Consider the following 26014-nt stretch of genomic DNA (forward strand, 5'->3'; position numbering starts at 1 on the left):
AAGGAGCAGAGGACGTCACAGAATCAGAGCAATGACAGCTGCTGGAAAGTGAGGATGGAAATCTCAGAAGACAGAAAGCCAAAGAAAGGGCTTCAAATTCTATGTGTAAAATCTACCCTCATCTCTAGTTGACTTCTAAACCATATACATGTGGGGCAGACTCCAGGTAAAGATAAAATAATTTAGATTTTGTGCTGTTGCCCAAGACACAGTTTATAGTTTGAGTCCAATGAAGTTAAATGTCTGCACAAACAAAAACATCAGTGCTTCTCAGAGGAATATAACAGAATCTACAACATAAACACTTACAATATTCAAGATACAAGCTAAATTTACTTAATATTTGAATAACCAGAAAAATATGATTCTTTCTCTAGAGAAAAGACAAATAGAGACCAACTTTGAGATTAATTAGGCATTAGATTTAGCAGAAAAGGATTTTAAAGCAATTATTATAACTATGTTCAAAGAAGCAGAGGAAAATGAGCTCATAATGAATAAAAACAAGAGATCTCAGCAGAGGAAATAAAATCCCATGGTTACTGATGCTCTGATGACAAGTGAGATGAGAATTAGAAAATAACTTGCATTTCAAAGTACCTCTGCTCAGTTGGAAATTTTTGTCTCAAATGATTTACTTGTACCAAAACTAAATTGAAAATTGCTTACTGATACTAGACAGTTAGATCTGGGAGACTTGACTGGAAAAGTAGGAAGAATTTAGGGAAGTTTGGTGGGGATTTTTTATATACAGACATTTTCATTTAGAGCTGATGTGAAGGAAAGGATTTTTTTTGTCTAGGATTCCTAAAATTTAATACCAGGCCTGCTACTGGTTCCTACATGGATCAAAATTTTCTTTCAGAAGATCAAACAATGCTATGAAATACTCCTACCAGGCATCTAAAAAGAGGCAGGCCGCTGAGAAGAGGAAGTGATCTTATAAGGAGAAAAGTAACATTCAGAGAGAAAGCACAGGGGGCATCAAAGTCTTGTTTTGAAGTGATTCTGATATAGAATTAGTAAAAAGAAATACCTGGATGAGATAAATCCCAAGTTCATTTTTGGTCTCATACTGGTTCCCCTCTACTTTGTTCACCAAACTCATATACTGTTGGACACGCATTTCAGAAATAGAGCCAGCTTCCCAACACCACAGATTCCTGGTACTCTCAAAAGCAGGACATGATAGCAAAGGGCACAAAATCATTTCTTGGCTGAAATAACAGGACTCAACTCACAAGAGTTGAGTGTTCTGAGCAACTCTATAACGTGCACCAACTAAACTCAGTGTTCAGTGTTAAAATGGACCAATGACTCTCCGAGCTAAGCCATTCAATCCGAAACAGAAAAATAAAAAAGTAAAGCAGAAAAACTGTAAAACTCCTCTTTTTATCATCATTTTCCATTATAATGCTGACTACATCATCATCTGATATAAAATTCTAGAAACTCCACAAAATTCCTCTTTTTAAAATTTATTTTTTTGTTATCAAAGAGAATGTCCAGAAACATTGAGTACTAAAGAATCTGTTCATGGCATTGTTTTACAAAAGTTCCTAATGGAGTGTGAATATTTTATTTTCTGTTGTATCCTTCACTTATTAATGATGAGGTGGATGAACTGGTGCAATTACTTTAAAAAAAAAAATTCCAGACAAAAACATCCATTCTTATTCTGAATCTGTTGACTGGAGTGAATTCAGTGGTTACAATACCACCACTGGCTAAGAATCAAGCTCCCCACAAGAGGGAACTATTCAAGTCATCTCATTTGGTCACACAGGTCTCTCAGGTATAGGCACCATGTTTGAAGTCTCACACAAAATGTCTGTGTCACTTAAATTACACAATGTGGCAGTGTTTGTTTCATGGGGACATAGTCTTGAAAGAAGGGGTAACGTAGAAAACAATCTGTTTGCATGTTATACGTGAGTACATTATTGGACTGTGCATGGGTTTAAGGGCACTGTAGCCCTTGTTAAAGAGCAATTCCACCAATGAAGCATCTGTCAGATCCCAGCTGCTCCTGATGCCGAAGATGTTGACTCATTTTAACCATGGGCTGTTAGGTTGGGGCCTTCTTCATCTACTGTTTGGCTCAAATGGTTTGAACTGAGTTTGGTGGTCTTTCTGGTCCATCTAAGCTTTATTTCTCAGCCTCAGGGTATGTGGGGTACTTGACCGTTTCTATCTTCTCTCGAACTTTGTAGGAGGGATACAGGCCCGTCCTTCCCAGTTTTCTGTTGACACCTTTAGAATAGCCATCCCAATGATTTCCAGCCACACCAATGATATCTCCAGGTTCCATGGGGATTTCATCTGCAGTTCGAGGTTCATGAGGATAAATGGCAATCTGGTTGTGGGCATTTTGGCCTCCAAAATAGTAGATGTCATCCAAAGAATGGAAGTTTGCAGAGGCATCGGGATGCAGTGTCTGCATGATCTCATAAGCAACTCGACAGACCTTGGGAAAGCACGAAAAAAATATTTATTAGTACATGTAAGATCGCCTTCGTAGCAATCTGAGAGCCCTTGCCCAAGAGACGAGGACCAAACTAGAACTGGGACTGAGAGAATGAGCCACAGGTTTTCAGTCCATTTGCTCTGAGATGATGGTACAAAGTCATTCTTCATTTCTTTGCCCGTATCTTTTTTTTAAACATAAAAGATAATTACAATTAGGATCTCGCAGAGAAAAAAATGTATGTGTATATATAGTGCAAAGTATTTTGAGAATAAACACTTATTAAGAGCCACAGAGTGCTGGGCAAAAATCACATAGTCTGTGCCCTTGGTGAACTTAAGGTTCAGGATTATAAATACTTTACACAAATGCTGCTGCTCCCTCTCTTTCATTCAGTGTTAATAAATCACATACTCTTTTCTGCTAATTTAGATCTGGTCTCAGAACCCTTCTCAACAGAAACTCATGCAATTACTGACAATCAACTATTGCCAAATGAGCTAAAACATATCTGCCACTTCTGTTCTGAAGAGTTTTATGTGTGATGCGTAGACAGCAGCAGCCTAGACTGAAACAAGATGAACTAGCCTTTGGGGAAGGTGCATCTACCTGATGCATTTAAGGCTACTTAAAAGATTCCTCTGTCCAAAGAACACCTACCATTCTCACTGGATGGCAGCTGAAATCCCACAGACTGAGCTTCATTCCTTGAACTTCAGACTTGCTAATAAAGGTAAACTATCTTAACGGAGGTATAACATTTTAAGCAACTAACAAATATATTCATTATATAGTAAAAGGGCTTCAGAAACTTTTTTAAGAATAAGTGAAAACAAAAGAGAATACTATCATTTTGCTTAGAAAATTCTTCCATTATATACTATGAACACAGGACTCAACTGAGGTCAAATTTTTCTACATCTCCAGTTGTAGTTATCTCAGTTAATGAAGTTTTATTGTCCCTATATCAATACTTTTGCACATATTTAAAATGATGCTAGTAATAATTGTTAATCTTCTCAGTGGAGCAATTTAAGATACCCAGTAGTTCTTAAAAACTTTGGCATTCACAATATCAAAACTGAATTCTTAAGTGTTATGAGTAAATGGAATATGACTAGATTAATCATCAACTTAAGTCTTTAAAAAAATCTGAATTTCAGGAACTGGAGGGGCACTTTTTAAATGCCATATGAAATTTGCAAATAAAACTAAGTTTAGATAGTATTCTTAATTTTGCAGATAGGGACTAACTCTAGTGCTAGGATTTCAACTAGACATAGAACCAAGAGAATAAGTTTGCTTTCAAATCTGCTACTTTGTCCACAAACTAATTTTATATTGGGAATGTCACAGTATGATTGACATCACTGGTGGAATACTGAAACTATAACAAAATGAGGCTAAAAAGGATTTTGAACTTGAACTTCATATTTAGTCAAAGGTCCACACAGGGCATGCAAAATCAAGTGAAGACTTTGGAAAGAAAGAATATAAATAATTAAAACAAAGCAGCTCCAAGAATAGCAAAGTACAATAACAATGACAGAGGTTAATATTTACTGAGTTTTACTTAGTTTTTTTCTGTTGAGCATTGCTTCTAATGTCTAATTTAATTGTCAGGAGTCCCATAATATTCTATCATGTTTGTTTTATGGATGTCAAAGATCAGTTAAGAAAAATGGCCAGAGTTATACTATTATTAAGTGGCATATTCAGGTTTTGAACCTAGGTAGAATGTGTATACTTGTTAACTGCTAAGCATATTTTTTCTTGCAGATCCTATGCTGCTCACATTTTAGACAGCGTAAGGCCAAGGCAGGCCTTGGAAAACCTGAGTTGTATTTTCAGGGCCCTTCCACCCCCTTTCCAATTATGCCTAGTCAGGGATGCTAGACCTTGTACTGCCTTGGGATGATCACAATGTCCATCACGGCAAAGGACCCTGATGTGTCTTCTCCTTTCACTAATTAACTTCTCATTCTCATAAAAACAACACTGCCTTCAGTCCCACACCCTTAGGAACATGCTTTCTTTTGAGGGTATTCCTAATGATCAGTTTATGTTTGGTAGCAATAGTTACTCTAATACTTTGGTCACCTGATGCAGAGAGCCAACTCAGGGGAAAAGACCCTGATGCTGGGAAAGATTGAAGGCAAAAGGAGAAAGGGGTGGCAGAGGAATGCGATGTTCAGACAGCATCATTAACTCAATAGACATGAATCTGAGCAAACTCCAGGAGATAGTGGAGGACAGAGGAGCCTGGCATAATGCAGTCCACAGAGCTGCAGAGCTGGTCCTGACTTAGTGTCTGAACAACAACAACACAATCAATACTTGTTGATGTATGAACCTGATGGATAACATACATACTTTTTTAAGCCAAAGAAATGACAAATGGTAGAGCTTTCAGATACAGAGGTGGGCCAATAAAAGGCTCCTTCTTATAATAATGGCAATAATAAGAGCAGCTGAGCCTACTGACCACTGTTCTAATAGCTGGGCTTGTACACACACTTTTTCTCAACTCATTTAACCCTCACAACAACCCTATGAGTTGGTTACTATTATATTTATATTTTATAGCTGAAGAAACTATACCAAAGAAAGATTAATTTTCAAAAATTAAACAAAATGAATAAAGGGGTTAGTAAATGGCAGAACACTCTGGCCACCTGATGTGAAGAACTGACTCATTGGAAAAGACCCTGATGCTGGGGAAGATTGAAGGTGGGAGGAGAAGGGGACAACAGAGGATGAGATGGTTGGATGGCATCACCGACTCAATGGACGTGAGTTTGAGTAAGCTCTGGGAGTTGGTGATGGGCAGGGAAGCCTGGCGTGCTGCAGTCCATGGGGTTGCAAAGAGTTGGACACGACTGAGTGACTGAACTGAACTGACTGAAGTGGCAGAAATGTAATTAGGACTCTGTTTCTAAACCACACACTGAACTGCCTTAGAGTGTTAGGATAAGAACCGAGAATAGTCCCCGCCTCAAAGTAGCCATTCAATAAGTGCCTTCTGAATGAATACTGCTCCATGTGCAATACCAGCACAGCAGCTGAGATGCAAGTCCACTGGTGAGATTAATCCTTAAGATTCATATATAACATTCTGAGTAATTAATTTTTTTCTCTATGTTAACCAGGGGGCAATTTACTGTAAAGAGTTAGAAAGCTGACTATAGTGTCAATGTTTGCATTTAATCACTCTAGGTGTCCTCTCTGGGCTTTACAAATCCAAATCACATGGCAGGTAAATGACGCCTTCCAGCTGATGTCAATACTCATCTTTGATACTTGACAGGTAGCATGATTGAGAGGAGCAGTCACCATGGTTTGCAAAGCAGTGGATGGCCACATGTAACATGCTTTATTTCACTCACTGTTGACGCGTCACTGTATTGTTTTTAGAACACGACTAAGCACACAGTTATGAGTAAGAGCAAAAATCCTGCCAAAGGATAAAACACAGATATGACTGTATTAAAAAAAATTTAAAAAGGAAGGAAAGTCCAAAGAAAGTCTGAATTTTGTCCCTAACAACCAGCTGAGCTTTGCGTGAACCTCCAAAGCTTTCTGAGAGCATATGGGATATAGGTTTTCTGTCAAAATAGATGGGGCCAGAAAGATCTCCCAAGTGTGAAAGGCTGGAAGTGGGCTCGTGTCTCTCTGTGTGAGGCTGGGGTATCTGCGTTTTTACTGTAAACTGCTCTACTCTGCTCTTCAGTGAGAGGACAGTATCCACTGCTGTTTCATAACCACACCTCCATGGAGATCCGTGTCCAGGGCTGTCTGTCTGGAAATAAAATCAATCAGTGCCTGGCTTCTCCTTCTGGGCTTTCCAAAATCTGACGCAAAGTGTGACGAAGCCAGTTGTGTTGTGTGTGATTTGGAATGAAACAACAGAAAATGCCACAAGAATGTCGCATTAAGTGCCACACAGGAAGTGTCCCAGGGGGGAAAAAAATTTGTCCTATGGTGATTTTCATGACTGAGAAACTACTGAACAAATACTGACTGTTCCTTAAAAAATGTCAGTTACCTATAGTCTTTAAAATGGTCATCTACAACCATTTTTGTAAATGAGATTCCAAGTGATAAAACCTGATTCTAAAACTTGATAGGCAGTATTATATTAAAAAAAAACAAAACCCTTCTGATATTTTGCCCATCTACAACTGAGTGAGCTGTCAACTGCTGCTATTTCTCCATCTTCAGATGATTTCATTAAATATGAAAATAAACGACATAGTAGATGCTTAGGGCATACACAACTTCCAGTAACACAGAACAAGGTTAAGAGTATTTGGTAGAATAGTCTGGAATGTGACTCACTGCATAGCTTTCAAAACTTAGTTGATGTTCTTGAAAAATACTGCCTCTAAATTTCAGACTAAATCCTAAAGCTTGTTTTCCTCCATTTATGAAGCTTTTAGGACAAACCTGGCTTTGAGAAACAGCTTTGATGAAGGAATTCAGAAAACTAAGAGTAACAACAGTAACAAAATTAGAGAGCAGAGTCATATTCTCGGCTTTTAAAAACTTTTCACTTAAGGAGAGAGAATTCCCAAACCTTATTTGTGGATATAAAACCAAGGATGTTTAGAAGCCCTCAAGCTGAGAAGAATGGATCCAAAACCTTATAAAGAATCCTGATTAAGGAGTCATGACATTTCTGCCTGTAGTTTCTCAAATATCAACCAGGCCTTGCAATTTCCTTCCAACAATGCATTTTATTCTTCCAGGATTTTCTACAATAGCACACTGTCAACAGATAAACTCTCACTTGTTATATAGCATAAATGCTCTCAAAGGGTAGTAGCATACAGGAGACAGAAAGTTTACATGACTGAAACTGTAGAATTGCCAAAGCATTATGAAGAAGAGTCTAAACTTTATTCCTTCTCACCATCTCTTGAAATGAGATTATCATCAAGGAAAATTTGAAAGTTGGTTGTCCATATTTTATTCTGTGCTGAGATTTGGTTCTCATTGCTTTATTTTCTTGTCCCCCTTCCCACTTTCTAGCACGCCTGTGGCATATATAAGAAAGCCTGCAGATTAATTTCCCTAAAGTTAAAACTATACACAAATTCACCTACATTTGCAACAGCAAATACTGTTACTTATCACTCACCCTTTGGGAATGAAGAGTTTTTGTTTTTTAAAATTCATTACATGGTGATGCTGTCCTTCAATAAGCTAAATAAAATTAAGATGGTACCTTGGCATAGAAATTAATATGCTGAATGTTACTGTTTGTTCTTCTTTATGAAGAACTGTTACATGTATCAGTGCACACAATGACTAGGTGGACCCTACACATCACCTGTGACCGTAAGTAGAGGTAATGGTGTCCTTGAATAGCATGTTTCATGTTCCTTCTAAAATGTGAGAACATATAGTCTGAAATGGGGCCATGTGAAAAAGAGCTGCTCAAATAAATACTGTAGAGTGTAACAGGCAAAAATAATCCTATACCTATTCCTATATAAATAATAGCAGGTAACATTGCATTTAACATATTGCTCAATACTATTCTCAGTGCTTTTTACCTATAATAACTCTTTAATCCTCACAAAAACTTTATGCAGTAGGTATTATTATTACTATTATTACAGGAAAGGGAAAAAAAGTCAGTGATAGTCTAAGTAATTTGTTCAAATGCCACAGTCACTAAGTGATCAAAGTTGTATTTAACACCCAGGTAGTGTGACCCCAGAACCTACAATGCCTCATTCTTGTTCCCTGCCTTGGGAAGTTAAAGGTTTGACACTTACAGCATCAGTGAGTTCTTCTCAAACTCCACTGCTGCTGTTGTTGAGACATTTTGGGGGCATTTTTCTAAAAAAAAAATCCCAATTTTGATTTATGGCAAGGAAATCTCTATGAGCCAGCAACCAACTGTACTCACACTATAAAAATATTAAACTTTATCAAATGCCTTTATACTAAAAATATTTTCAAAAAATACTTAAGTGCAAGTAAGCTCAAAGATTTATCACCAAGTGTGGAATTATTCCACAATATCAAACAGTAGAGCCATTAGTCATCAAGAAAGGAGGTGATCACATTTAGCAAACTGCTACTCATTATATAAATATAAGGTATTTTTACTATTAAACTTTTATTCTGAACCCTAACATAAAATGTCTGAGATATTTAAATCTATTTTGGGACACGAAATATTGGTTCAAATGAGGAGAGTTCTTTTGGATGAACTTTGACTTGCCAAGATTCTAACAAACAATATAATATATAATCACGAATCTTATTCCTTCAGACACAATCAGACCTCTCAGCACTCTTTCTTCATATAAACTGTCTTTCTGGATCTGAGGTCTGAAGAACACACTATATTACACATAAAATAGAACAAAGAAGTATGAACAATATGCTTTTCAAATCTGGACAGGTTTCCATTATCATGAAGTGACAGAGCTCCTGACTTTTGGGTCAAAAGAGTTATGAGGCTATAAGGATCAAAAATTCTATAGCACATCACTAAAAAAGAATTTAAAAAAAAGAAGATTTTTCTTTCCAGAATGAGCCCTAACGGCCTAATTAAGGAGAGTTGGAAGAAAGGAAGCAAAACGCAGAGCACTTGTAAGTCTCACCGTCTACCTACATGTAAGGTTTGCCAATGTTTAGACATGCTTTATTTAATTTCCAGTGTGTGTGCATGTGTTCAGTCACTCAGTTGTGTTCGACTCTTTGCAACCCCATGGGATTATGTAGGCAAAGATAAGCTCCTCTGTCCATGGGGTTATCTAGGCAAAAATACTGGAGTAGGTTGCCATTTCCTCCTTCAGGGGGATCTTTCCAATCCAGGTTTTGAACTGGCATCTCCTGCATTAGCAGGTGTATTCTTTTACCACTGAGCCACCTGGAAAGCCCTTTATTTAATTTTAGAGCTTTATAATTAGAGCAGCGGTTCTCACAAGGATGATTTTGCCCTCCCATTTCTCCCACCTGGGACATTTGGCAATGGTCTGGAAACACTGTTGACTGTTACAACTTGAGATGAGGGTCTACTGGCCATGGATGCTGCTAAGCATGCTATAGTGCACAATACAATGGCCCACAACAACTTATCCAGCTCCCAAAGTCAATGGTGCCAGGCTGAGAAAACCTGGACTGAAGGAACAGACTTTAGGCCTAAAATTTATGCCTAAGGAGGAGGTGGTGCATCTGCAAAAGTCATTCTTGATTCAATCACTCTAACAACAACCATTCAAAAATGTGTTATTTGCACCTGTTGATCACACAGGCACATAGCCAGATTATCAAAAGCAGTTCAGAGGGACTAGGTAGTTACAATGCCTCACCCCACCTCCCATAAGAATAGAAAAAGGACCTTCTCAATGATAGGATCCTAACCCCACTTAGGGAGAAATATCAGCCATGGATGCCTTCGTGTTTCCCTTCTGATGCGGACTGCTGCTTTGTGACTCCCATTCTGGGTAGCTGTCTTTGGGTCTTAAGCTGTAGTCTTATTCCACACTGAAGGAACTCATACAGCCTTTGTTGGGGTAAGTTTCTTTCCAACAATCATATCACCACACCATTGTGATCAAGTACATTGTCACATAATAAAAACTGGCTATTTTCTTTATACTCTCTGCAGTATATTCCCATGTAAATGACGTGACTTTCCTTTTCACATTTTCTTTTCTCTGCTTCTTCAAGCTTTCAGGCATATATTTATCTTACATGGTTTATATTTCTCGGTAATTATTCCCTAGTTATTTCATGTGAATATTTTGCTCACTAGATTCTGGACCAGGCTAAGATGTGTATCTTCAATCCCATGAAATTCCCTCTACCCCAGCATAGATCTGAGCACAAACAACCACTTAATAGCTTGTTGAATAAACTAACCAATAATATGCACATAAATAAGAGAGCTGAATAAAATCCATGACAAATATTCCTATGTTGATATTCCACTGGGCAAATAAGGCTGATTGGACACTCATAAAAACACATACACCAAACCAATAACATATACTTTTTCTGCAACAGTTAAACTCAAAGGATGATTATAAGATGGTACTGCTTAAATATATTGTACTGTTTCTTGCTAGGTAGAAATGTAAAAGGAATTACATTTCCTCTTTCTTATTTTCTACAAAGCAATGAAGTAAAGCAAAATGCTGAGCATTTAAGTCTCTCAGTATCAGTGCACTGACGTGTAGAAATGGATGGATTCCGGTTACATGTTGATTGAATGCAAAATCAGAAAGTATTAAGTAAACTTACTTGCTGGTTCTGTTAAATGCTGTGAATAAGCCAAATACTTTATTTACAACAACCCCAGTAGCTGGCTTCATTAGAGATGTATTCAACAATTGCTTGCAAACAACTGAATGTTCAATGTAATCAAAAAGCTATGCTTTCTGGAATCTTCTTATCTTTTCACAAAAGAGACCATTTCTCAATATTAAAATGTTGCACTTGAATCATGATAACTAACATTTTGAAAAAAGATCCAAGAACTTCCTTACCTAATATAACCAGAGTATTGACCATTTAAAAGTGCTTACCTGGGATGAAAAAGTACACACCAGGAAGTCTGCCTGGGAGAGAAAGTGTATATCCAGGATCACACCTCGAAGTGAATTTTCTGTGTATCGATTGTGCAGTCCAGCTGACCAAGAGATAGAGTTATCACTAATAAATTCATAATTGGGGTACCTAGAAAAAGAAACAAAATCACTGAAATCACACAATTCTATCAGGAAGTAGTAGCCTATCACCAGGAGGGGGCCCTCCTTTACAGGAGTGCCTCTCTCTCCAACAGTAAGGAGAGCTTAACTCTGGCACTCTTAGAGTAGCTGACAAAGCATCTTTGAATCCACCGATGGGGCAGAAACCACTCTGGGGTGTCCTGTATGTTAGAAGCTATTGGCATGTCCTATAAAGTACACATATGCATCAGAATGTCCCTTTCAATTCAAGAAATAATTGAAAACAGAAATTTCTTTCTTTTTAACAAGTGACCTTGAAGAGCTTTTTCAACCTGCTTTCATTTTTTTTTTTCACATCAACACATTTTTATGCATTCCTCTCCTTTTATCCTTAAACTATCCTTTTCATCTTTTTAAAAGTGTAATTTATACATTGTCTTTTTCTTCCAGTTTTACTGATATATAATTGACACACAGTACCATATAAGGGACAATGAACCAACTTACACACATCACGAAATGGTTACCACAATGAGTTCAGTCACTATCCCTCATCTCCTAAAGAGACAACATTTTTTAAAAAGGAAAGAAAAATTTTTCCTTGTGATGAAAACTCTTGGGATATAATGTCTTAACAAATTTCAATTGCTGTGGCTACATTCAACACTATGTTGAATAAAAAGTGGTGAGAGTGGCCATCTTTGTCTTCTTCCTGATCTTAGAAGAAAAATTTTCAGCTTTTCACTGCTGAGTATTATGCTAGCTGTGGGACTGTCATATATTACAGCCTTCGTTATGTTGAGGTGTTTCTTCTACACCCACTTAGTTCAGAGTTTTATTATAAATAAACGTAGAATTTTGTCAAATGCTTTTTCTGCATCTATTGAGATGATCATATGATTTTTATCCTTTGTTAATGTGGTGTGTAGCACTGATGGATTTGCAAATATTGAACTATCCTTGCATCCACAAGAACATGGTGTATGATCTTTTTAATGTGTTGTTGGATTCAGCTTGCTAACATTCTGTTAAGGATTTTTGTATCCTATCAATGATATTGGTCTGTAAGTTTTGATTTTTGTGGCATTTCCATCTGGTTTTTTAATCAGGGTGACCTTTGCCTTATAGAATGAGTTCAGAAGTCATCTTCAATTTTTGGAAGTACAGGCATTAATTCTTCTTTAAATATTTCATAAAATTCACCCATGGGGCCATCTGGTCCTGGACTTTTGTTTGTTGGAAGCTTTTTGATTAATCCTGATTCAGTTCCATTACTGGTAATTGATTTGTTCATATTTTCTATTTCTTCCTAATTTAGTCTTAGGAAACTGAAAATTTCTAGGAATTTATCCATTTCTTCTAGGTTGTCCATTTATTCACGTATAGTTGTTTGCAGTAATCTCTTTTGATCCTTTGATTTCTGTGGTGTTGGTGTTAACAGACTGCTCATCTATGCTTTGCTTAGTACTTTTGGGGTTTGTTCTTTTGTTTGAAACACATTATTTGTCACCTTATTTTTGCTTAATTCTCTGTGTTTATTTTTATATATTATTAGGCAGGCCAGTTATGTTTTCTGTTCTTGGAGAAGTGAGCTTATGTAGGAGATGTCCTGTGGGGTCTAGCTACATACTCCCCTCTGGTCAGCAGAGGTTGTAGGTGGGCTGAGGGGGCACATCTGTGGTGGTGGGGCCAGCTACTGTGGGCAGGCTGGTAGGCAGGGTTGGCTCTCAACTCAGTTGGCTGCCATGTCCTGCCTTACGTGGGGGCTGCTAACGACTGGTGGGTGGGTCTGGGTCCTGACACAGCTGGCTACATGGTCTGGGGAATCTTAAGGCTGGTGCCAACACACTGGTGGATTGGGCTGGGTTCTGGTCTCCTGACTGCAGGTCTGCAGGTCCTAAGGCTGGTCTGGTCTTGTTGGTGGGCAGTGCTAGGTCCCAGCACAGCTGGCTTTGGGGCCTGGGGATCCCAGTACTGGAGGCAATCGATTAGTGGGCACATAAGCCCCAGTGCTAACAGGCTAGAAGGAGGACTCGAAAATGGAGCTTGCTAGCACCAGGGGCTGTGAGGCAGGATGAGCTCCCCACTGCCTGTGGCCAGGGTCTGTAACCTCAGGGGGAGTCCCAGTTGCCCCCTGAGGAGGCTCCAACCTGCTTTCAAATTTGGTCATTGAGTTTTTCCTTTAGAATATAAATATCATGATTAAATCTCATTTAACCTTTTAGTTTAGAATTTGTGATACTTCAGACTTGTCTCCTTTAACCTCCATATGCAAGTCTGGCACGCATGCATGCTGTCTCTTCAGTTGTATCCGACTCTTAGCAACCCCAGGGACTGCAGTCTGCCAGGCTCCTCTGTTCATGGATTTCCCAGCCAAAAATACTGGAGTAGGTAGCCATTTCCTCCTCCAAGGAATCTTCCCAACCCAGGGATCAATTCCACGTCTCCTGCATTGCAGGTGGATTCTTTACCGCTGAGCCACTGGTGAAGCCCTAATCCCCATAAGAACCATCTTAACAAATAATGGTGATAAAGAAACCATTCTAATAAATTTATGTAAGTAAACTCCCTGTAGATGTCCAACAACTAATACTGTGGTACTCCTGAGAGGATATGTGTTAAAAATATTGAATGTGTTTAAAAAGTCTACCATATATTCAAATGATTCTACTCTGAATCAGAGGTTTAATTATATTTTAATAGAGAGTGAATAAATTTTCTCAGTACATGTGATAGATCACAGTTAAGTTGTAAACTTTGGGAAGTTACATGCAAAAGGGATAATCATTGTACGTATTTTATATAATTTTTTAATAATTAAATTAAGCACTGTAAACAGCTTAGAGGAGTATCTGGTATACAGGAAATGCTCAATAAATTTAGCTAATCAACTAGCTGTGACTGTCAAACATTCTTTCCCCAGACATCCACTTGGTTTTATCTCTTACTTCTTCCTTGTATCTCTGCTCTAATGCTGACTTGTTAGTGAGGAGTTTGGCAAACCTTAACCTTTCTACTTGCTTAATTTTTCTCCATGGCTCTTTTTATCACTGGACATAATATATATTTCAGTACAGTTCAGTTCAGTAGCTCAGTCGTGTCTGACTCTTTGCGACTCATCAATCACAGCACGTCAGGCCTCCCTGTCCATCACCAACTCCCGGAGTTTACTCAAACTCATGTGCATCGAGTCAGTGATGCCATCCAGCCATTTCATCCTCTGTCATCCCCTTCTCCTCCTGCCCCCAATCTCTCCCAGCATCAGGGTCTTTTCCAATGAGTCAACTCTTCGCATGAGGTGGCCAAAGTATTGGAGTTTCAGCTTCAGTATCAGTCCTTCCAATGAACACCCAGGACTGATCTCCCTTAGGATGGACTAGTTGGATCTCCTTGCAGTTCAAGGGACTCTCAAGAGTCTTCTCCAATACCACAGTTCAAAAGCATCAGTTCTTCGGTGCTCAGCCTTCTTCACAGTCCAAATCTCACATCCACACATGACCACTGGAAAAAAAATAGCCTTGACTAGATGGATCTTTGATGACAAAGATATATCTCTACATTTTAATATGCTATCTAGGTTCATCATAACTTTCCTTCCAAGGAGTAAGCGTCTTTTAATTTCATGGCTGCAATCACCATCTGCAGTGATTTTGGAGCACCAAAAAATAAAGTCTGACACTGTTTCCACTGTTTCCCCATCTATTTCCCATGAAGTGATGGGACCAGATGCCATGGTCTTAGTTTTCTGAATGTTGAGCTTTAAGCCAACTCTTTCACTCTCCTCCTTCACTTTCATCAAGTGGCTTTTTCGTTCCTATTCACTCTCTGCCATAAGGGTGGTGTCATCATATCTGAGGCTATTGATATTTTCCCGGCAATCTTGATTCCAGCTTGTGCTTCTTCCAGCCCAGCGTTTCTCATGATGTACTCTGCATATAAGTTAAAGAAGCAGGGTGACAATATACAGCCTTGACATACTCCTTTTCCTATTTGGAACCAGTCTGTTGTTCCATCCAGTTCTAACTGTTGCTTCCTGACCTGCATATAGGTTTCTCAAGAGGCAGGTCAGGTGGTCTGGTATTCCCATCTCTTGAAGAATTTTCCACAGTTTATTGTGATCCACACAGTCAAAGGCTTTGGCATAGTCAATAAAGCAGAAACAGATGTTTTTCTGGAACTCTCTTGCTTTTTCGATGATCCAGCGGATGTTGGCAATTTGATCTCTGGTTCCTCTGCCTTTTCAAAAACCAGCTTGAAAATCTGGAAGTTCACCGTTCACGTATTGCTGAAGCCTGGCTTGGAGAATTTTGAGCATTACTTTACTAACGTGTGAGATGAGTGCAATTGTGAGGTAGTTTGAGCATTCTTTGGCATTGCTTTTCTTGGGGATTGGAATGAAAACTGACCTTTTCCAGCCCTGTGGCCACTGCTGAGTTTTCCACATTTTCTGGCATACTGAGTGCAGCACTTTCACAACATCATGTTTCAGGATTTGAAACAGCTCAACTGGAATTCCATCACCTCCACTAGCTTTGTTCATTGTGATGCTTTCTAAGGCCCACTTGACTTCACATTCCAGGATGTCTGGCTCTAGGTGAGTGGTCATACCATCGTGATTATCTGGGCCGTGAAGATCATTTTTGTACAGTTCTTCTGTGTATTCTTGCCACCTCTTCTTAATATCTTCTGCTTCTGTTAGGTTCATACCATTTCTGTCCTTTATCGAGTCCATCTTTGCATGAAGTGTTCCCTTCATATCTTTAATTTTCTTGAAGAGATCTCTAGTCTTTCCCATTCTGTTGTTTTCCTCTATTTCTTTGCATTGATCACTGAGGAAGCCTTTCTTATCTCTCCTGGCTATTCTTTGGAACTCTGCATTCAAATGGGAATATCTTTCCTTTTCTCCTTTGCTCTTCCCTTCTCTTCTTTTCACAGCTATTTGTAAGACCTCCTCAGACAACCATTTTGCCTTTTTTGCATTTCTTTTTCTTGGGGACCATCTTGATTCCTGTCTCCTGTACAATGTCACGAACCTCTGTCCATGGTTCATCAGGCAGTCTGTCTATCAGAGCTAATCCCTTGAATCTATTTCTCACTTCCACTGTATAGTCATAAGGAATTTGATTTAGGTCATACCTGAAAAGTCTACTGGTTTTCCCTACCTTCTTCAATTTATGTCTGAATTTGGCAATAAGGAGTTCATGATCTGAGCCACAGTCAGCTCCCAGTCTTGATTTTGCTGACTGTATAGAGCTTCTCCATCTTTGGCTGCAAAGAATATAATCAATCTGATTTCAGTGTTGACCATCTGGTGATGTCCATGTGTAGAGTTTCCACTTGTGTTGTTGGAAGAGGGTGTTTGCTATGACCAGTGTGTTCTCTTGGCAAAACTCTATTAGCCTTTGCCCTGCTTCATTCTGTACTCCAAGGCCAAATTTGCCTGTTACTTCAGGTGTTTCTTGACTTCTTACTTTTGCATTCTAGTCCCCTATAATGAAAAGGACATCTTTTTGGGGTGTTAGTTCTAAAAGGTCTTGTAGGTCTTGTAGTAAATATATATTTACTGTTTATTTTAGGCTTCCCTGGTGGTTCAGTGGTAAAGAACCTGCCTGCTAAGCAGGAGATCTGGGTTTAATCCCTGGGTCGGGAAGATCCCTTGGAGAAGGAAATGGCAACCCACTCCAGTATTTTTGCCTGGAGAATCCCACGGACAGGGGAGGCTGGCAGGCTACAGTCCATGGGGTCACAGAAGAGTCAGACATGACTTAGCAACTAAATAAAAACTGTTTACTGTCTGTATTCATTTCCACCTCCATCATTCCTAATTAGAATGTAAACTCTATAAAGAGAGAGATTTCTTCGGCTCTGTTTACTCTGTTATTCTCAGCACCTAAAAGAGAATCTAGAATGTAACAGAATATCAATAAATATTTGTTGAGTGAAAAACAGTTCCTATTCATAAGCCCTGAGACAGCAAGAGTCAGTTTACGTGGCTTTTTCCACACAGTATTTCCCAAAGCTTAGCTATGCCTTATTTTCCTTTGCATCACAGCATCTAGAACTCCACATAAAGTCACATGGATAAACACATGAACAAGTGAGTGCTACCCACGACTGGGACGTTTTCCTAATTCCCTAACAGCTGCTTCAGATTTCTCTTCATTCCACAGCCTCCAAGGAGTTTTCTCTGACTGCCTCTAACGATGACTGTGAAGAAAAAGTCTCTGAGCACTGTTTCAGACTGGTATTCAGTGATCAGATCCATTTGGCCTCATTATTTTTGACATTTTGCCCTCCCAGCTCTGAATCAGGGAGATGAAGGAAATGTCACATTTGTTCTATAAAGAAAACAACCAAAGAGACTTTTAATGTGATTCCTGTGATGATGCACATATCCAGGCATGGGGCTAAAGCAGAAACAAATAAATATGAAAAGACTGGAGGGTGAAGGAGGAGGGAAATTGTTAAAACACACCAGTACAGACTGTAGCCTAGAGTAAAGACTAACTCTGTCAGCATGGTATAGGTACTCAGTGGAACAGAGTGATCCTTTTTCTGAGAAGTGACACTAACATTATGCCCTTCTGAACTTAAAGGCCTCTTCCTAGCACTAAACCAAAAGAGCACCTAAGTTCCTCAGGCCTTATCTCTACATGCAAAAGAGCCTGTTGAAGGATACTGAGTGTTGAAAAAAACAGAAACAATGCAAGTAATGAAGGAAGGAGATTCTGTACTTCCAACAATGAGCATGGAAAACTCCACAGACACATACTTCTTTCTTGTCTTATGCTCACAAGTACACAGCAGAAGAGGTCTTCCAGTGTGAGGTTGCAGAGGTTAGCAGTGATTTTAAAAAGTATGTTTTTTTCTTCCATGTTGTAAAAATTTATTTTTTATATCACCCACAAAGAACTAACTTGAAATTAAAAATAGTATCAAATTTTCTTTTGTGAAGTCTTTCTTCAGATTGAGGGAAAGACCCCTCTTGACTTCACTACCTAGCATACAACTCCTTCAGGACAAGTACTGATATATGATGACACTGTGATTAATGGTTACATGTATACTGCCCATCAGTTAGAGAAATACTCATTGAGAGGAGGAGCCCCATATTATTTTTGGTTTCTTTGTATTTCTAATGTGAGAAATGGCAGGCTGGATGAAGGTGCAAAGTGGAATCAAGGTTTCCAGGAAAAATATCAATAACCTCAGATATGCAGATGACACCACCCTTATGGCAGAAAGTGAAGAGGAACTATAGAGCCTCTTGATACAAGTGAAAGAGGAGAGTGAAAAAGCTGGCTTAAAACTCAACATTCAGAAAAATGAAGATCATGGCATCAGTCCCATCACTTCATGGAAAACAGGTGGGGAAACAATGGAAACAGTGACAGATTTTATTTTCTTGGACTCTGAAATCACTGCAGATGGTGACTGCAGCCATGAAATTAAAAGACGCTTACTCCTTGGAAGAAAAGCTATTACCAACTTAGACAGCACATTAAAAAGCATAGCCATTACTTTGCTGACAAAGGCCTGTCTAGTCAAAGCTATGGTTGTTCCAGTAGTCATATACAGATGTGAGAGTTGGACTATAAAGACAGCTGAGGGCCAAAGAACTGATCCTTTTGAACCGTGGTGTTGGAGAAGACTCTTGAGAGTCCCTTGGACTGCAAGGAGATCCAACCAGTCCATCCTAAAGGAAATCAGTACTGAATATGCACTGGAAGGACTGATGCTGAAGCTGAAACTCCAATACTTTGGCCACCTGATGTGAAGAACTGACTCACTGGAAAAGACCTTGATGCTGGGAAGGAGGAGAAGGGGACAACAGAGGATGAGATGGTTGGATGGCATCACAGACTCGATGGACATGAGTTTGAGCAAGCTCTGGGAGTTGGTGATGGACAGGCAAGCCTGGCATGCTGCAGTCCATGGGGTGCAAACAGTCGGACACGACTGAGCGACTGAACTGAACTGAACTGAATGCCCTGTAACTGCGTCTAGCAAATTGTATGTAGTTCGATAAAATAGTGAAGACATTTACCACAATGGCTGATTCTTCATTTGATATGGCAACCAAATGCTTTAGAAAACCTTTTTAACAGATTTCTCTTGCTTCTATTCATTTAAATAAACTTAATTTTAGGAAGAGCTCATCCAGCATTTTTCACAAAGAGCAAAATAAATATGTAAATATTTAATCTGAGAGATTTTTAATAGCTTGTTTTTGTTTCCTGTTTCACTCCTACCCTCAATCTTCATTATCTCAGAATACAATATTGGATAGACAATTTTAATAGTTCTTATTTGACTGCCAAAGATTTTTAGATTTAAACACTCTAATACTGAATTACCTGAGGAGATCTCCATGTTAGCAAAAGCTGTCATGGTCACTGGGATGCTGGTGCTAAAATCTCGTGAATGAAAGCGAAACCTGAGGTATAATACTAAGCAACAAAGCATTAACTACTGGAGTCACAGACACAAACTAATCTTGACCCCTTTTACAAAGAATAAGTTACTCAGTAAAAAGGTTTCTTCTCTGTATGAATCCTATGCATCACTTATGTCTGCATCACTCTTTTGCATCCTCTCCATCACTCTTCACCCTCCTGAAGCAGAAAAGTCTTATAATCACCTTGGATACTATATACCTTGTTGATAAATTAATTCATGTTTTTGGTCTTCTGAAACAATAACAGGTTTTATGACTTGTTTAGGATCAAAACCAGTCATGAGAGGTCAAAAGCAGAGTTAATTCAGAGTGGAAAAAAACATTTAAGTAAAATAATGAAGGCGAGACATAGCATTTAAATTCCTGAGAAAATCTTTAATCAGAAAAACCAAAAGATTTCCAAAGAGGAACAAATATGCATAAAATGCAATTGCTACATTTATAACAGGAATATGGAGGAAAATGCTGCCTGAACTACCATGGGGAGAGAAGTTACTAGCTACTGACCCCCCCCCCCCTCCAAAAAAATCAAGTTTTTCTATTCCCACAATCCAAGTAGATACTACTGCCAACTGTACTATAAGGATTGCTTGGTGTAAGAATATCATGCTGTGCTATGGATCACAGATGTAACATGTTCATATTTGTTTATCTAAATATTTTCAAGCCCAGAAATCTAGATTAAGGAAATAATATGGATAATTTTAGGCACACCTCACAGCACTGTAAATAACCTGTCAAATATTAGGAGAATGGTCAAGTAAGCAATGGTATTTCCATTCACTGGATATTTAATCACTAAAAAAAAAGAGAGAGACTGACAATGACTTTTTTTTAGCAACCTGTGAAAAGGGATCTATTGCTGTATTAAGAAAAAGAAGAGTTCAAATTATATAGAATATGATCAACTATTAAAATGTATAACTATATAAATATCTGAAGGAAATACATTGATATTTAAATAGTTGTTAACCACTGAGTAATGAGATTATGAGTAATATTTTTTCCTTGTTTGTATACTCCCCAACTCCATATTTTCTAATGAGCATGAACTATTTTGTTTATCAAGGGGAAAATTTATGATGCATTCAATAACAAGTAAAAGACTAAATAAAGTAATATTTTAATATTTTTTCAACTAAGCTACAAATTCAGTCAGGTATTTTAAAATGAAGGACTAGGATGAACTATTTCTACTTTGTTTCTAATAGGTCTGCATATCAAACTGGAATAGTATCTGTGGAATTTTTTTCTTATGTTTTGTGTCCAAGTCTTCATTTAATCCCTAACACTTATATAAGAGTATATAACTTGGCTTATATTTGGCTGATGAATTTCTTGGCCCTTTGGCTTGTATTTGTGTATATGTATATGTGAGAGAGAGAGAGAGTGTGTGTCTGTGTGTATAATCCATAGAGGGAGCCTTAAAGAAAAAACAATTTATATCAGGTTAATTTGCATTCTTATGAGGTAGAAATAGGGTTTAAAGGATTATCCAGTGATTTGGATAAATACTTGCATTATAGTATTCATTCCAGATTTGTTTTTCTTCCCAACATTTGTTTTTCTTTATGACATAAAAAGGATTGAGAAACAAATTAATTAAAAGTCAAATAGGTCAAATGACTAACTGCTAATAAAATGTCTTCAAACTGACTGGACTGAAATGAATGTAACTCAGTACTTACTGAACACTTACTGGAACCAGGTATAGTTTCAAAGTGCTTATAATGTGAGGGAACCAGAAATAAGCAAGTGCTAAATATTAAGATAAATGCACTTAGGGGAGGAACACTTAGTCAAGGGTTCAGGGATGATTTCTGGTGTAGAAGGTATTACTGAACTGCAAGGAAACCAAACCAGTCAATTCTAAAGGAAATCAACCCTGATTATTCATTGGAAGGATTGATGCTGAAGCTGAAGCTCCAATACTTTGGCCACCTGATGCAAAGAGTCGACTCACTGGAAAAGACCCTCATGCTAGGAAACATTGACAGTAGGAGGAGAAGGGGATGACAGAGGACGAGATAGCTGGATGGCATCACCAGCTCAACGGACATGAGTTTGAGCAAACTCTAGGAGACAGTGAAGGATAGGGAAGCCTGGCGTGCTGCAGTCCACAGGGTCACAAAGAGTCGGACACAACTCAGTGACTGAACAACAACAAAAGCACTCCTCGTACTGTCCGTTCCCCTACGAGATTAGGAATTCCTTGAGAGCAGAGAGTGTCTTGCGTATCAGGGACTCCCCAGCACCTAGCACAGTGCCTGAAACACAGGCGGGCGGGCTCAGTAATGATGGTGTTGCTCAGTACAAGCTAGCAGTCCTGATTCTTTCACCGACAAAACTCCTCTTTTGATTCTCTGTCTTTAAAAAAAAATATAATCTCCAAATTCCAGATGTTTTTACAAGGTGAAAACTTGCATCTTACACATGGTTTCAGTTGCCTTCGATTCTTAGTGAAGACTGTAAGAGCAAAAGGACAAGCATGCGGTGTGTTTCATTTTTAACAGTCTTGTGAATTGGTTAGTGTTATGGACTGAATGTTTGTGTCCCCTCAGAATTCACATGTGTAAGCCCTAACTCCCAATGTGATAATATCTGGAGATGGGGCCTTAGTGTGAGGCCCTCATGATGGAATGAGTATCCTTACAAGAGACACCAGAAAGCTTGCCCTCTGTCTTCCAAGCACACAAAGGTCGTGTGAGTATATTACGAGATGACTGCTGCCTACAAGTCAAGAGAAGGGGTTTCAGAATGAAGTCTACATCTTGCTGGCACCACAACTATGCTTTGATCATAATAACAGTTGCACGAGCACACAGTTGTTTTGAATTTAAAACTCCCAATAATCAGTAATAACATTCAATGTAACAAGAATCACCAGTTATGGGAATTAAGGATTCATTTTGACTGAAAAGAGATGGTCCACTGTAGAATCATTAGTTCATCTTACTTACTTTGTTTTTGCCTCCTTCAATAAAGAAGGGTCATCTGTGGCCAAATATACTCTTTTTTTATCCACTTGCATTCTGCGAGCAAGAAGCTGAAAATGTTCTTCAACGTGCACCATGTATTCCTCAATGGGGTGGAAGGCTGCTTCAGTTCCTACTTTGTCTGTGCGTCTGACATGGACTCTGCAGGGACAGAGAAAGAAAGAGTCTACTGAAAATGCTCTGACGCACAGAGGACTTTTAGGGTATTCAGCTTTATACCTCTATTCATGGTGGCATTATGGACATTTCCTTTTCTTTTTTAAAACATTTACTTATTTTAATTGGAAGATAATTGCTTTACAATATTGTGATGGTTTTTGCCATACATCAATATAAATCAGCCCTTCTCTCACATCCCTTCCCACCCTATCCCTCCAGGTTGTCACAGAGCACTGGCTTTGGGTGCCCTGTGTCATACATCAAACTTGCCCTGGTTATCTATTTTACACCTGGTAATGAAAATGTTTCAATGCTATTCTTTCAAATCATTCCACCCTCTCCTCCCACTGAGTCCAAAAGTCTGTTCTTTATGTCTGTGTCTCCTTTGCTGCCTTGCATGTAGGATCGTCAGTACCGTCTTTCTAGATTCCATATATTTGTGTTAATATACAGCATTTGTCTGACTTATTTCACTCTGTATAGTAGGCTCTAGGTTCATTCACCTCATTAGAACTGACTCAAATGTGTTCCTTTTTATAGCTGAGTAATATTTCACTGTGTATATGCACCACAACTTTCTTATTCTGTGGGTGGACATTTAGGTTGCTTCCATGTCCTAGCTATTATAAATAGTGCTGCAATGAACAAGGGTACATGTGTCTTTTTCAATTCTGGTTTCCCCATTTATGTACAATTAAACCAATTTTTCTTTCATTTTCAACATTAGAAAAAAGAAAACCAATATTAAAAAATTCAAACACATGTATTCTAAATATATTTGCATATTAATACAAGGGGGATTAGAAGATAAGTCTTTGAAAAATGCTTTAAAGAGAAAGTAATTGGCAAATCAGAAGTAAATGGGAGTTTCTAGAGTTAGACTGTATATAAAGCAGCAAATACCAACCAAAAATCTAGAAATAATTTTTAATATTTTTGACAATAAAGGATGCCAAGATTCAGTTATTATTATAGAACATTAAATATATCATTTGTAAAGTTTTGATGCCAAGTTTTCTTTTTCTTCATTTTTTCCTGTATCATCACTATAACACTGTATCAACACTATAACACCAGCTTGTAGAGTTTAAAGCTAAGGAAAACACACACCTGCAAGGACAGTCCCTATAGCACAATTAAGGTAAGGCAAACCTTTTAACAGTTCTTACTACTTTAAGTGCATGGAACCATTCCAACCTTTTTTTGTTGTAGGTATAATGAATTTCCTTTCTCTGCTGTTTTACCCTACCAAATACAAGCAGATACTAATCTCATCTGTTTAATCTCAGCTATTTAAGAAAAGCTCAAAAACTGTGAAACTGTAGAACTGGGGACACAGAGTTACACTGTCTTGCACTGAATAAGGCCTCGACTTTCAACAGTGTTTTAATGAAAATAAGAATAATACTAATCATAGTTGGTTTTCAGAAGTTAAAACACTCCTTACTTTTGCCCTTTCTATAACCCCTCTCTTCCCAAGTTACTAAGCCACTGCTTATAAAAAGAAAAGAACAAGGTAGATTTGTTTCCTTTTAGGTCATAATACATGAGCAAGTCTTAAGTCAAGCCTGGGCTTCCCTGGGGGCTCAGATGGTAAAGGATCTGCCTGCAATGCAGGAGACCCAGGTTCAATCCCTGGGTCGGGAAGATCCCCTGGAGAAGAGAATGACAACCCACTCCAGTTTTCTTGCCTGGAGAATTCCATGGACAGAGGAGCCTGGCGGGCTATAGTCCATGAGGTCACAAAGAATCAGACATGACTGAGTGACTAACACTTTCACAGTAAGTCAAGCCTAGGGCCAGCCATTTATTATGAATCTGGAGTGAGGATTCAGTTTCATTGGAGTTACTCTGTCATCTTCATGGCTATTCTTTCCTTTGCATTTCAGATGATAGTCCAGATGTGAATACTAGCATATGAGCACCTATTGTATCACATCTTTTCCTTTTCACAATCTTCTTAGTCACTGGTTCTCTCAGGAAATTTGGAATTGTTCACTGTGCTCCGGAGATGAAATGGGACAGAAAGAACAATTCCACTGAATTTCAATGAGAAGTTTCATAAGAAGAAACACTACTTGAAATTCTGATTTTTACCATGCATTTGTTTTAGTACCATTTAGAATGGGTCAGTAACATATACACATGAAGATGAAGACACAAGTGGAAAAATAGGATGGGAGACATGAAATTAAAAACAAAAACAAAGGAGATCTATAACAAAAAGGAACAATCAGAGGAAGAGGAGCAGGGTACTACTAAGCAATTCTCTCAATTCTTCAAGCATTCCTAAAACTAGGCCTGGACCAATAATTTGAGAGAGGACCTTAAATGGATTTTAATGAAAGAATGTTAGATCTGTGAAGGATATTAGAATGCAACTCTTTCATCTAACAGTTAAAGAAACTGATGCCTCTGAAGACATTTCAGGGAACAAAATGACAACATAAGGCAAAAAGGAATGTTGGTTTCTTTCACTTGCATTTCAGCCCAGTCTTGTAAAGTAAAAGTTATCTCTGTACTTGCCTGATTTTCATTATCACAGCTCCTGTAGGGCAAGGAATCTGATTTTATTTATTCCCAATTCCACCAAACACAACAAATAAATGAATGAATGAATGATGTGTACACACAAAAGTCTATTATTGTGTTAATAGAAACCTATTATTTAACCCAGTGTTTTGTTTTTTTTTTTAATACACAAAGAAAGAGTGACAATTAACAAAGGCCGAGAATGACCAAGTAAGTTGTCCAAAGTCACATAACTTGCTAGTGGTAGAAACTAGTCTGGATGCCTAGATTCTTGAATTCTAGTGCACCCCTCTTTCAGACAGCACACTACCTCAGTGTGCAAATAACTTAGTTGTCTGCAGAACTTCAAGTTCCTGTATTTGGCCAGTTCTCAATGTGGGGGATGCTCCATGAAAAATTAATAAAGGTAGCTTTCTGCTATGTAAAACTACAGGTTATCCAAACAAAGATAAGAAGCTTTAAGTCCTGGTTTGGCCTTTATAAACTCTGGAACTTTGGACAGAGATTTCTTGTAAAATGGTTATCTCTGCCTACATCACTGGACTGTGTTACAGGATCATTGAGATAATGCAGTTGAAGTTATTTTGGTAATGTAACTACTATCCTGCATCTTTCTCCACCTTGAAAATTCTGTTCTAACACTGTGGTTCTGAAGGCTTTCTTGGTCCAGAAAGTACATTTCCCCTTCCCTGACTTCTCATAAGACTTT

At 38.3% G+C, this 26014-nt stretch overlaps 1 protein-coding gene across 9 annotated transcripts in view; it reads right to left on the minus strand.

The window, feature by feature from the left end:
• Positions 1–1462: 1462 nt before the first annotated feature.
• Positions 1463–26014, minus strand: part of FUT8 (fucosyltransferase 8) — a 306584-nt gene continuing 282032 nt past the window's right edge. For all 9 annotated transcript variants that reach the window (XM_061156864.1, XM_061156858.1, XM_061156861.1 and 6 more), the window contains 3 exons: positions 22579–22755; positions 11017–11167; positions 1463–2467 (listed from right to left, as the gene is read on the minus strand). In XM_061156864.1, coding sequence (XP_061012847.1) covers positions 2150–2467; positions 11017–11167; positions 22579–22755 — 646 coding nt within the window. In that variant the 3' untranslated portion in view covers positions 1463–2149. The remainder of the gene's footprint in view (positions 2468–11016; positions 11168–22578; positions 22756–26014) is intronic.

The sequence above is a fragment of the Dama dama genome, chromosome 12 (genome assembly GCF_033118175.1).
Source record: "Dama dama isolate Ldn47 chromosome 12, ASM3311817v1, whole genome shotgun sequence".
NCBI classification, from domain to species: domain Eukaryota; kingdom Metazoa; phylum Chordata; class Mammalia; order Artiodactyla; family Cervidae; genus Dama; species Dama dama.